General features: G+C 60.3%; 1 protein-coding gene across 2 annotated transcripts; it reads left to right on the top strand.

Moving 5' to 3' along the window:
- Positions 1-502: 502 nt before the first annotated feature.
- On the top strand, positions 503-4885 carry PRDM8 (PR/SET domain 8). 2 transcript variants are annotated; one of them, XM_037391854.1, is made up of 4 exons: positions 503-762; positions 2294-2591; positions 2877-3108; positions 3351-4885. In XM_037391854.1, the coding sequence occupies exons 2-4, from the start codon at positions 2373-2375 to the stop codon at positions 4763-4765; spliced, it is 1866 nt and encodes a 621-aa protein (XP_037247751.1). In that variant the 5' UTR covers positions 503-762; positions 2294-2372; the 3' UTR covers positions 4766-4885. The 2 variants fall into 2 exon arrangements, with proteins under 2 accessions (XP_037247751.1, XP_037247742.1); XM_037391845.1 differs by having other exon boundaries at positions 504-762; positions 2371-2591.
- Positions 4886-12729: the final 7844 nt, after the last annotated feature.

The following is a 12729-nucleotide window of genomic DNA, read 5'->3' as shown; positions in this document are numbered from 1 at the left end:
TCGCACGTCGGGCCTCCGCCGAGCGCCTTCTCCGCCTCGGCCGCCAGCATCCCGAAAGGGCCGGGTCTGCGGAGCGAGACGGGCGTTCAATCCCCCCCCTCCGCACGGGCACCCCTGCCTGCCTTTGCCCTGCCGAGGAGGCATGTTATTCGCGGGTCTGAGGGTTCCCCCCTGCCCGGCAGGTGAGAGGGCAGAGCGGGAAGGCGGCCGCCGGGATGCCGGTGCCGGGCGGAGCGGCCGTCGGGCCCCCCGCCTCCCCCTCCCGCACACCCTGCCAGGCCGGCCCGGGGCGGCGGCCCCCCGACCCGCAGTCTGCCGCGGGAAAGGGCCGGTGCGCGGGGGGTGGGGGTGGGGATGCGCCCCGTGTCCGCGCCCCCCCCCCCCCCCCCGCAGGTACCCTGTGGCTGCGGGGCCAGGTGAGGGGCGGGCGGGTGGGCAGGCAGCGAGCGGGCAGCCCCCGAAGGGGTTAAAGGGAGGGGACGTGGGCTGTCACGCGTCATTGGGCAGATTATGTGCAGCAAACAAAAAGTGTGTGTCTGTGTGCCAGTCACTCACTGCATCGGGTCCATCTGCACCACTCGCCTCCCCGGCCGCCTCACCGCCTCGCTTGCCCGCTCCCCGCCGCCGCCCGCGCCCCGGCCCCCGGCCCGCCGCCTCCCCGGCCATGGAGCGGCACTGATACAATAGCGCCGGGGGCAGCGGAGGCAGGAGCCCGTCTTTGTGCCACTTGTCGGGGCGAGGATTCTATTCCCACACTCCCTGGTGAGTACCCGCGGAGGGGCCCCGCCATCCCCCCCCCCGAGCCTCTGCCGCCGGGCCCAGCGGCCGGCCGGGGGGAGCCAAGCCGAGCCGAGCCGAGCCGAGCCGAGTGGAGCCGCGCCGCGCCGCGCTGCGCCGGCGGGGTAGCCCCGGAGGAGGGAACAATGCCGGGAGATGGCCGTGCGGGGGGTCGGGGCGCGGCGGCCCTGCCCGGGATGCGGTGCCCGGCGGCGGAGGCTCCGGGAGCGGCCCCGGCGCCGCCCGGCCCGGACAAAGGGCGGCCGGGGGGGAGGCAGCGCCGGGGTCCAGGGGTGGGGGACCCGAGCAGACGGGAAGGTGCGGGGCCGTGGGGAGCCGTGCGGGGTCCGGCGAGGGCGGGTGGAAAGTTTGGCGGGGGCCGCTCGCTGCCGTTTGTTTCGTTTGGCGAAATAATCCCTTCGGGGAAGGGATGCGCCGGGCAGCACCGTAACGAGGAGGGCGGCGGGGAGGCAGCGAAAGCGCCCTCTCCGCGGCCCGCGTTCTCGGGAGGGAGCCCGGGACCCCACGCCGCCCACGCCGCCGCTCCGGAGGGCGAAGTTGCTGGGGGCCGCCGGCGACCCGCCTGTCTCCCGAAAGCGGCAGGGAAAGGCGGCTCGGCGGGGCCGTGCCCGGTGCGAGCGGCTTCGGGTGTAAATAGGCGTACGCAGAGAAACAGATTTATTCCCGAGCTAACCCAAAATGAATGATTTCGATGCCAGATGGGGTGGGGGGAAGGCAGCCTCACGGTAACCGGGTCGGCAGGGGCGCGGGCAGCCGCAGACCGGCGCGGAGCTCCTTCCCGGCCTCGGCAGCGGGGGCGCGGCGGGAGGCACCGGCAGCCGGGGGCCGCCGTCCCGCTGCCCGCTGCCTGCGCCCGCCCGCCTCGCCTCCGCCTGCATCCGTCCCCTCGCAGGGCACGGGAGCCGAGGCTCACCCTCCTCCATAAATAAGCGTGTCGAGGTAAAAATAATTACCTCTGCTTGCTGCTTTTAATTAAAGTCTCGGAGGGAAAGTGCTGGATTATGGTAATGAGCAGACATACGTTCCCTCTTGTCGAGCGGAGCGAGAGGTGAGCTGACATGCAATCAGCGACAATGACAAGCCACTTGAAACCCATTCGCTCTGCTCCTCTGTCACTGCCCGGAGACGGCCCCGCTCCTCTCTTGCAGGGGCGGGGGGGGGGACGGGGGGGACGGGACACCGGCCGGGAAGGGGGGCCCGCACGCTGCTGGCCCCTTTTTGCCCGGCTGCTGCCCGTGGCAGGATTCGGCCCGGGGTTCTCCCCCCAGCGCCTGCCCGTCGCTGCCCGTCGCCGGCGCCCGTCGCGCTCGCTGATAAATAAACCATCGCGGCAGCTTCCCCGCACCTCGCCTCCGCTCGCGGAGCTCCTCGCCGCCTTTATTATTTTTTCTTCCAGATCGGTGAAAGTGCTCGCCTGCCGCTTTTTTTTATTATTATTATTTTGTTAATTATACTATTTTTTATATTTTGTTTTGTTTTCCCCGGCGGGTCGCAGCCGCACCTCCTCGCAGCCCTGCGGCAGGGCCCCACCGCGCTGTAACGTCTCCGCTCTGCCCCTCTCTCGGCCCGCAGGCATGGAGGACGCCGGCGTCCAGAGGGGAATATGGGACGGGGACGCCAAGACGGTCCAGCAGTGCTTGACTGACATTTTCACCAGCGTTTACACCACCTGCGACATTCCAGAAAATGCCATTTTCGGCCCCTGCGTCCTGAGCCACACATCCCTGTACGACAGCATTGCCTTCATCGCCCTCAAGTCCACCGACAAGCGCACCGTCCCCTACATATTCCGGGTAAGAGCCGCTCGCCCCGCGGCCGGGGAACTTGCCCGCCGCCGCCGGTCGCCCCGATGGCCGCTGCCCGAGCGCATCCTCGCCGCGGAGCGCAGCCCCGTCGGACTGGCCGCGGCCCCGGGCGGGACCCTCCGCCGCCGGGATGCTTTACCCCACCGCTGGCGATGTCAGAGCCGCTCTCCTGCCGCCGCTGCCGGGGCTGCCCGGCCCCACCCCGTCGGTCGGTCGGTCGGTCGGTCCGTCCGTCTGTCCGTCCGTGCGCGGTTATTAACGCGGGGTTTGCAGGTGGACACGTCGGCAGCCAACGGCTCGTCGGAGGGGCTGATGTGGCTGCGGCTGGTGCAGTCAGCGCGGGAGCGGGAGGAGCAGAACCTGGAGGCCTACATCAAGAGCGGGCAGCTCTTCTACCGCTCGCTGCGCCGCATCGCCAAGGACGAGGAGCTGCTGGTGTGGTACGGCAAGGAGCTGACGGAGCTGCTGCTGCTCAGCCCCGCCCGGGCCCCCGCCCGCAGCAATGGTGGGTGTCCCGCGCGGCCGCGCCGCGACCACCTTCCTGCGGCCGCGGGTGACCGGGGGCCGCCGTGGAGGGGGGAGGCTGGGCGAGGATCCGCACCCGGGGTGGCTGTGGGGAGGCGGCCGGCGTCGGGAACCCCCGCCCCCCTTCCCTTGCTCCCCGGGGGACGCCCCGTCGCCGGCCGCGGCTGACGGTGCCTCCGTCTCTGTGTGTCCCGTCCCGCCTGTGCGTGTGCCCGGCCGCAGGGTCGCCGCCCTTCGCCTGCCCCGAGTGCAGCCAGCGCTTCCAGTTCGAGCTGCCCTTCGCCGCGCACCTCCGGTTCCGCTGCCCCAAGAGGCTGCACGGCCCCGACACCGGTCCCGCCGCCGAGGCCCCGGTCGGCAAAGACGGCGCCGGCAAGGAGCAGGAGGCCGGCAAGTACTGCAAGGCCGGCGGGCCGCTCCACCACCCCTTCCCCGGGGCCGACGGCGGCAGCCCCGCCGCCAGCACCAAGCCCTCCACGGACTTCCACAACCTAGCGCGGGAGCTGGAAAACTCCCGCAGCGGCCACGGCGGGTCGCCGGGGCGGACGGCGGCCCCCGAAGGCGGCCCCGAGGCGGCGGCCGGGAAAGCCAAGCGGCGGTACCCCGAAGAGGAGGAGCGGGGCGCCGGGGCGGCGGCGCGGGGCCGCTTCCCGACGGAGCGGCCGGGGCTGCCCTCGGCGCCCAAGGAGGAGCCGGTGTGCGCCCCGCAGCAGCAGTACCGGGCGACCGGCTCCTACTGCGGCTTGGAGGAGGGCGGCCGCCTCTTTGCGCCGCCCAGCCCGGAGACGGGGGAGGCCAAGCGCAGCGCCTTCGTGGAGGTGAAGAAGACGGCCCGCGGCCCCGAGCCCGACGGCGGCGGTGGCGGCCCCGAGGAGGGCCAGGAGCGCGCCTCCCCCGCCGCCCCGGGGGCTGCCGGCAGCGAGCCGGGGCTGTGCCCCCGCGGCGGCCCCGGGGGCCCGCTGGCCGCCCGCCTGGAGGGGGGCAGCCCGGCTCGGGGCAGCGCCTTCACCACCGTGCCGCAGCTGGGGGGTGGCCCCGGCGGCGGGGCGGAGGAGCGCAAGAGCGCCTTCTCCCAGCCCGCCCGCTCCTTCCCCCACGTCCCGCCGCTAGTGTTGGGCCAGAAGCTGGGTGGGCTGGGCGAGCCCTGCCCCGACGGCACCGGCGCCCCCGCCCGCCTCTATGCCGCCGAGGCGCTGGCCGTCAAGCTGCCGGGCGGCGGGGAAGCGGCGGGCGGCGGCGGGGGGGGCGGCGGCGGCGGCGGCGGCGGCGGCGGGGGGCTGCCCAAGCAGAGCCCCTTCCTCTACACCACCGCCTTCTGGCCCAAGAGCTCGGCGGCGGCGGCGGTGGCGGCGGCGGCGGCGGGGCCGCTGCAGCTGCAGCTGCCGTCGGCGCTGACGCTGCTGCCGCCGTCGTTCACCTCTTTGTGCCTGCCGGCCCAGAACTGGTGCGCCAAATGCAACGCATCCTTCCGCATGACCTCGGACCTGGTGTACCACATGCGTTCCCATCACAAGAAGGAGTACGCGCTGGAGCCCCTCGTCAAGCGGCGCCGCGAGGAGAAGCTCAAGTGCCCCATCTGCAACGAGTCCTTCCGCGAGCGCCACCACCTCTCCCGCCACATGACCTCGCACAACTAGCGGGGACCCCCCTCACCCCACCCCGGGGACCCCCCGCGGAGGGCAGCGGCCGCCCGACGCTTTCTTTCCTTTCTTTTCGATGCACGCATTTTCACTTTCCGGGGAGGGGCGGGGAGGGCAGCGGGGGTGAAGAGAAGGAGAAGAAGAAGAAGAAAAAGGAGGAGGAAGAAAAAAGGAAAAAAAAAATAAAAGCACCGGGAAAAAAAGAAGAAAAAAAAAAGCGCCAATGACTTAAAAAAATACATTTTTTAAAATGTCATATATTGCAACATATTGATGCATTTGTCATACGTTTCTACTTAAATTATTAAGCACTTATGGTTTAGATGTAATAATAATTATATGTCAGGGTAAATTTTTATTTTAGATATAAAGCTAAAGGCGGGGAGGTGCGCGGCGGGGGCGGCGGGCCGGGGTCCTGCATGCGCCGGGTGCCTCCCGCCCGCCCGGCCCCCGCCGCCCGTGCCCCTGTCACTGCAGAGTGTCACTTGGTGCCCGTGGAATGGAGTCTCGATAGTTCCGTGTTACCTTGCCTTTTTTCGGTTTGGGTTTGGTTCCCCCCCCTCCCCTCTCTCGAAAAGATTTATTAAACTTTATAGTTTATCTGGGTATGTTGGATGCTTTGACAATAAATGACTTTATTTTCTTCAAAGCACCTGGACGTTACTCGATGCCGGCGCGGCGGGCGGTGGGAGCAGAGCGGCGGCGTGAGCGGTGCCCCCGCCTGGGCCGGGCCGGGCTGCGGGGCCGGGCCGAGACTCAGCTGCCTCTCCTCTCCGTTCGCCTTCCCTTCGCTCCCTCCTTCCCTCGGCCTCTTACAGCCGTCCGGTCTTCCGTCTGTTCATCCTTGGGTTTGCCCCGCATTTTACTCACCTTTTGTTTCTCTTTCTTTCATCCTGTTCTTCCCTTTATTTCGTCTCCCTTTCTCATTTTTTGCTTTATTTAATTTTTTCCTTTTGCCTTTCTTTTTCTTTCTTTCTCTTTCTGTCTCTTCCTTTCCTCTCTCCAGTTCTCCTTTTCCGTTTCCCTTTCCTTTTTTCTTTTCCTTTTCCCTTTCTTTTCCTTTTCCTTTTTTCTATTCCTTTTTCCTTTTTTCTTTTCTTTTCCTTGTCCTTTTCCTTCCCAGCCCTCTTGTCGGGCTTCCCCTTTCCTCCATGCCACCCACCCATCTCACCTCTGCCAGGAGCCTTTATTGCCCCCCACCCTTACCAGGGCTGTGCATGGTTCCCAGCTTGCAGGGTGAGGGGAGCCTGGGCCCTGGCTGTGGGCAGAGCTCCCAGGAGTTGCATAGGGCCTGGGGTGACAGGACACAGAGGAGCCCCCAGTCTGGGGTGTCCTGAGACAGGGACTGCTTGGGGGGGCTGGTGGTGGGTCCCCTCTGCCCCAGTGCATTGTTGGGGTGATGGGCCCACAGCTAGGGACACATGGGAGGGCTCAGGAGAGGGGGATCCTCCCTGGACATGGCAGTGAGCAGCCTGATCCTATGGGTACCACCTGCAGTGGGTGCATTTTGTGTCAGACCCACATATTTTTGGGTGCAAGGGAGAGCACTAGCTGATGCAGCAGCTTGGTGATGTATTGAAAACATCTCCACGCACAAGCTGGTGTAACTGGTGAGGGCTGGGTGTCACAGGGACAAGGCTGCACGTGGGTCGCCAGCGAGGAAAATATCCCAGGGCAGGAGGCATGCCAGGAGTCCAAGTCAGAGCTTGGGAGTCCCACAGTTTTGTGCAAATGTGGCACAGGGTGCCACCGGCATCCACTGCCATCCATTTTGGAATTCGCCATGAAGAACCCCAACCTACTGCACAACCTTTACAGCTCGGGGTGAGTTAGCTGAAGCTTCAGATGGGACACGCTTAAAAGCTCTGCATAGTTTGAGCTGCATTGTCTCTTCCTGCAGAGACCTGAGCCCGATCACCAGCACCGGCACTCCTGCACGTCAGAAGAGCACAAGTGGGTCACTGATAGGAAACTGGTATCAGGGTCCGGAGGTGCCCCCCGCCTCCCCGTACAGCTTCCCTCTGATGATGTCTGCCCCATCAGCACACTTGCCCTTGAAAGCCAAAATCTGCCTGGCCCCCAGGACGGTACAAATAACCCCCAAACCACACAAGGTGCTGAAACGTCACCCCCAGCCCCCAAACGCTGTTCATTGCGGTCAGGCACACGCGTGGCTACACCTGCCCGCAATTAATGGCGGGCTCGAGAGCCCTAATTACCCCCCAGGAGCGTTCCTTAGAGGCGGTAACGTCGCTGTGGCTCGGGAGGGCGTTCGGGGGTGCCCCGGGCTGCCGTACCGGGCCCTTTGCCCGGCGACGCCGGGGGCGGGCGGGCATCGCCATCTAGCGGGGCCGCCGGCGGGCCGCGCTCGGCGGGGAGCGCGGGGCGAGCGGGGGGATGCCCGGGGGGAGCGCGGGGGTGCCCGGGGGTGCCCGGGGGGAGCCCGGGGGTGCCCGGGGAATGCCCGGGGGGAGCCCGGGGGTCTCCGGAGGTTGTCCGGGGGATGCCCGGGGGTGCCCGGGGGGTGGCCGGCTGCCTGCCTGCGCTTCTCGGCGGGGCGCGGCTCCCCAGCCCCTCTGGCGGGGCAGCTCCGCTTCTCCAGCAGCCCCGGGGCCGCTCTCGGGGCTCGGTGCGTGCCCGGCACCCCGATAAAGAAGGTACAAACGGAGCTCTCCCCGCCTCCGCGCACTCTGATTTTTGGGTCCTCGTGCTGTTAAGAGCTGCGGCTTCATGTCCTCGGCCCCCTCGGCCTTGCCCACGGGTGAGTGTTGCGGGAGCTGGCTCACCGGGGCTCGGGCACCTCGGCACACACGGCATCTCTCAGATTAAAACCAAGTACTTCATGGCCTCTCCCTGTTTCGCCCCGGCAGCACCCTGCTCTTCCACCCTCTCATTTTGACCCTGTCTGCAGGCACTGTGTTAAGCCCCAGGGCTTTGCTCTGGCGGTCTGTCTGGGCTAAGGGGTGCCTGCCTGCACTGTCAGCCCCTTAAAAATAATGCCACGTAGTAATGCATCTGTGGTGCAGCACGCACCCTGTGCCATGACTGCTACACAAAGCTCACGCTGTTTCTCTACATAAGTGCCAAAAATGTACAGGAGTTGTGGGCAGGAAATCTAATCGAAGATGTTAGACTTTATTTTGATAAAATCTGGTATCAGGCTCAGAAGTGATATACAAAACCCAGCTGATGCTATCTGCACAAGCAGGACATCACATTATAAGGGCAAGCAGCACCCTTGGTCCTGTATGGTTGGGTGTTGTACGGAGGACGGCGACGGGAGTTTCCCTTGGGCCACTGGGGCTCAGGACTTGGCCGCAGCAGATCCTTCACCCCCTCAGAACCGTGCTGGCTTTCCTCAGGGTCAGAGTGAGTGCTATTGCCCAAACACTGCTCTTTTGTCAATTAAACAGTACTGGTTGCATGCGAAATCGGAAGGAAGGGAATATCTTTTTTTTTTTTTTTTTTAGTGTCTTTTGCTGTCTGTGGACTGATACTGTGCTGCATTTCTGTGCAGGGTAGAGCCTAGCCAAGCCACAGAACCAGCCGGCTTTCCCTGGCATGGGATCCTCTCCCAGCACTGCAGCCCAGAAAAGGCAGCACTGAGGCATTTCTTTGGGAGAGCTGCCCCTGCAAGCCTGTGCGGGAGCACACAGCTGCGTCTGCCTTCAAAGCCCATGCCATGAGGTGCATCTTTGACAACCTGCAGAGAAGTATGAGCACCTTGAGAGTGAGGAAGGGCAGCCTTCAGCCTCGGTCAGCCCCAGTGCTGCCAGGGGAACCCTTTGTCTGCTTCCTGCAGTGCTCAAGGTAAGGCTGCTTGGTCTGTGGCCAGGCCATGCTGCAAATAATTAAAATAATAATTCCAACAAATGCAGATATTAATCTGTCACCAGGATGCAGTGGGCACGCTTGCATCTGCATTAGTTACTGTTTGAAAGCAGATCTGAATTGCATTTGTTCTAATACATTTCAGTCATATTTGTGGGCAAGACTGGTTTGCGGCTTTATTGTTTGTTTTTAATACAACAAGCAGCAGTCAGGTGGCCATGGGCAGCAGACCCACAGTTCGTGAACCCCCAGGCTAAAGCAGAGAGCAGCTGCCTGTCTTGGGGCCTGATCCTGCCCCCACCAAAGCCAATGAGAGCTTTGCCTCTGGCTTCATGTGGCAGCAGGTTCAGCTGTGGATTAGCACCCGTGCGGTCAGACACAGGAAGCTGAACTCACGACAGCATGGATGCTGACTGCTTTCACCAGGATATTTTACTTTAGGTCTGGACAGAGGCGTCTGAGCAAGGGTCAGCCCCCTCCCAGCTCTGCCGGAGCATCCCCCTGGCTCACGGCAAGCGCTTGATATGCATCACAGTCTGCAGAGGCTGCCCAAAAATCTCTCTGCTGGGTTTTCCACTAAGTGTAAAGCAACATGCTGGCATGATGGAGGGATGAAAGTCTGCTGCCTGGTTGGTGACACTATTTGCTGCAGTTGCTCCTGAGTAGGCTGGGATCCTCTTTGCAAGGTGTGTATCACTAGTTAACCTGTAATTGGGCAAGCTGTTAAAATTGAAAAAGTGGCTATTAAGATTTCATTGTAATATCCGGCTCTTAAAAATGCATCATTTGGCTATGAATATCTAAGCAAAGACTGAAATAGTTTACTTGTTTTGAAAATAATACAAGCTATACAGTATTTATTCTTTACTTTGGAGTCAAAATCAGACCCTGCTGCTAAGGTCTTATTTGGAGGGGGAAAAGATCTTACCCAGTACAGAAGGTATTGATGGTGGGTTTAAAACAAATACACACAAAAAACAAAATGCAGGGGGGAAATTTCTATTAAATAAGGTGCTGTTCTGCAAAATGCTGGAAAATACCTGGCTTGCCTTGGATTTTTTTTAAAGACCAGTTATTTTTCACTTGTTAATATCTCTTTTATTTCCTTACCTGTTTTCCATTGCAACAGCTGGACACTGTACCCATCAAGGTTTAAACATGAACAGGTTGCTTTCTCTGCCCGGTCCCACGGGTGGGAGGAGGGCGCCCAGCAGCAGCGTGGGGGCACTGCGGGCAGGCTGAAGCTGGGCTCTGCCTGTCGCCCTGGGCACAGTGTCCGGGAGCGCAGCGCTGCCCATCCCCGCTCCCTTGCACTGTCTATGTCTGCAGCGACGCCTTTAGAACTTTCCTTACCTCAGGGACGTACTGCAGCCTTGGACATAGACAAACTGCAGGGTCCTGGGAGGCCTTGCTGTGCAAAAGGCACTGGCTGTGTATAGATGTGCACCGATGTGCAAATACACCCATGCTACTGGTGCGGTTCCGCCTTTGGTACCAGCTGCCTGCCAGAAATACCTCTGCATTGATTTGGGAAGGGTTGTGGGTTTGTTTTCTTTTAGAGGGCGTCTGCAGTGGTGTCAGGGGTGACTGTGTGTGCTGGCGTGTCTTGTGTTGATGGTAATACTGGGTAAGTGCAGGAGAGTTGCTGAAGTTGGCATGCAAAAGCTGTGTCACACCTGGGAGCACCCTGCTCACTGCCTATTGTATTCAGCGTAAGGTCCATCTTCCAGCCACGCTATTTACACTGTATTTTGTTTTAATAGACCAAACTAACCCATTAGGGCAGCGATTGTCTGTCATTGTCCTGCAAGCCTGCTGCCAGCCCCTGCCTGCAGAAATGCAGCCAGGTGGCAGCCCCATCCATGGGGAGCTGGCCCAGAGTGCTGCAGGGGAAGCTGCTGTGCTCAGGCTTCTCTTAAATGAAGCATCTTCGGGCCTTGGCTCAGTTTTGCCCTTTCTTAGAGGTGCCTGCAGCTGTGGCCTCTCAGGAACATGCCAGGCTGGTGTTTTCCAGTGGTAAGGCTGGTGAGGTGGCTTCTGAGTGAACTTGCTGTGGGTTTTGTGCCCGTGGGGAAGGGGTGCATGTCATCTGGGTTCCCCACAGCACCTGGGTATCTTAATTAAATTAAACTGGGTTAATGCATTTATGCTGGTAACATATTCTGCTTTCAGCCCTGTACAGAGCTGCTCTAGGGGCCAGAGCTCGCACCCTCTCCCAGGAGCAGGGATGCTTCCTGGAGGGATACGCAGAGTGATCTGGGGCACAGCCACCCACCCTGTCCTGCTGCGGGTGAGTTTCCTCCAGGCCACAAATCCTTATTGCAAAGGCTTTTTTGCAAGGTTTTGGGGTGGTGTGGGCTGTTTCCCTAGGGAGTAGCTGGCCCCAGGGCACCCAGTGGCAGCATGAGCACAGGGACAGTGGTGTCGCTTCTCACTCCCCGGAGAGGTTGAATCCAGCATGTTATTACTCTGCTAATACCGTGAAATAAACCTTCCTGTGAGTGAAAAAAATGAGTGATGTTGAAAGCCTGGCATGCATTTCCTGTGAGGCCATCTGGTAGGGCACTTCTGTAGACTGGCACGGCTTGGCTCAGGGCTGTCATACCCATACACGTACATCCCATGGGAACCAGGGTGGTTCCTATAAACAGAGGGCTGGCGGAGCATGCGGCGGCTTGGGTACAGCCAGGGCTACAGCTTCACGCACAAGCTCGCTGAACAGAGCTTTGCTGGTTTGTTTTATGTCTTGTCACATTTTACCTTGCATATTTTTAAGGGGCAATTAAATAGCTCCAGGCTCATGTTTGGAGGGGCGAGTGTTCCTGCCATGCAAAGCACTGCCCATGTTATGCAGCAGATCAAACAGGCTCAGAAAAGCCCTTCTCCTCTTCAAACAAGAAATTTTACACTTGAAACCCAGCTTATTTTCTCCATTTGCTAAAAGTTTTCTCTGTCACCAAGCCTTGAATAATTTATGTAACACAACATCAGCATTAGGCTTCAGAAGCTGCTGGTGTGTATGTAAGGGTTGCCACTGCCAAAGGCAATTACACCGGATTATTTGAGGAAGTTGACTATTACATCTACTTATTTATTTAGATTTAAGCCTCATCATTATTATTTTTTTTTTTTTTTACTGTGTGATGCTACATGAGTGCTCGGACCATTTGAAATTAACGTTAATTAATAGATGCAAATGAAAACAGCTCAAGACAATATAGTTTCATGCCCAAAGGACTGCTTGGGGGTTTTCTTTAAGGTTTCATCGTGAAGATGAAAATATGTCATGTGTCATAAAGACAATCTATTGTGTGAGTCATTTCTCTGCCAGCGTGGCTGGCTGGGCTAGGGCCCTAATGGGGACTCAGGAGTCCCCAGAGGAGGGCAATGGCATCCTGCAGATGGGCAGGAGCCCCCATCTGAGACAGAACCCCGCTTCTCAGGCAGGGTATGCATGTCCTATCCCACAGCAGGGAAAAGTGGAGAGTGCAGCAATAAGACCCCAATGGGCTTGGCTGTCTCATGGTGTCTCCCAGAAGGAGTCATGAATCTATGGTGCAGTGGGGTTGCCACCAACAGCAGGTCTAGAGGACCCCCTTGGTCAAGCTCACCTGGCCAGTGTCACCTTCTTGGTAGCCTTTCCAATGGCCTCACCCCACAGCAATTCCAGTTTTCAGGAAGTTTTTCACTATGAGGGGAGAAACTGGTCTGGAAGAGTGTAGTAGCAGAGGATGCCTGGCAGCACTAGAAAAGCTGGTGAAAACTATGAAGGTGGACACTAGGATCAAAATTTGGGAGGCTGGGCTTGCTGGTGAACCTCCAGGCATGGCAGTGTTGGTGGGCATCTCTGCTCAGGACCTGCTTGTACCTCCTTCCTGCTGCTGTTCCTGTTCCCTGCTTCCTGCTGCTGTGCCCAGACACCTCCACGATGAAGACTTTAAACTTTTTTACACTTACCCTAACTTACAGTGGTAGAAACAGTTTATGGTTGCCTTGACCTGGATGGAGAACAGTGATTTCCCTGGAGCTGATCCTTTAGCAGCTGCAGCCTTAAAAGCAAAGATGCAAAAGGGGAGATCTTCCTCAGGTGAGGTGGCTGTGCCTCTGTGCGTGCTTCAGCTGTGCTGATA

This window comes from Falco rusticolus, chromosome 1 (assembly GCF_015220075.1).
Source record: "Falco rusticolus isolate bFalRus1 chromosome 1, bFalRus1.pri, whole genome shotgun sequence".
Classification (NCBI taxonomy): Eukaryota; Metazoa; Chordata; class Aves; order Falconiformes; family Falconidae; genus Falco; species Falco rusticolus.
The sequence above is the reverse complement of the archived record's forward strand: the minus strand, read 5'-3'. Positions and strand labels throughout refer to the sequence as shown.

What these genes read in the sequence shown, in the direction of transcription:
- PRDM8 (XM_037391854.1), top strand. Translation starts at nt 2,373, where the DNA reads ATGGAGGACGCCGGCGTCCAGAGGGGAATATGGGACGGGGACGCCAAG. An exon ending in CCGTCCCCTACATATTCCGG is followed by an intron (nt 2,592 to 2,876) that starts GTAAGAGCCGCT and finishes CGGGGTTTGCAG; the next exon opens with GTGGACACGTCGGCAGCCAA. An exon ending in GGCCCCCGCCCGCAGCAATG is followed by an intron (nt 3,109 to 3,350) that starts GTGGGTGTCCCG and finishes GCCCGGCCGCAG; the next exon opens with GGTCGCCGCCCTTCGCCTGC.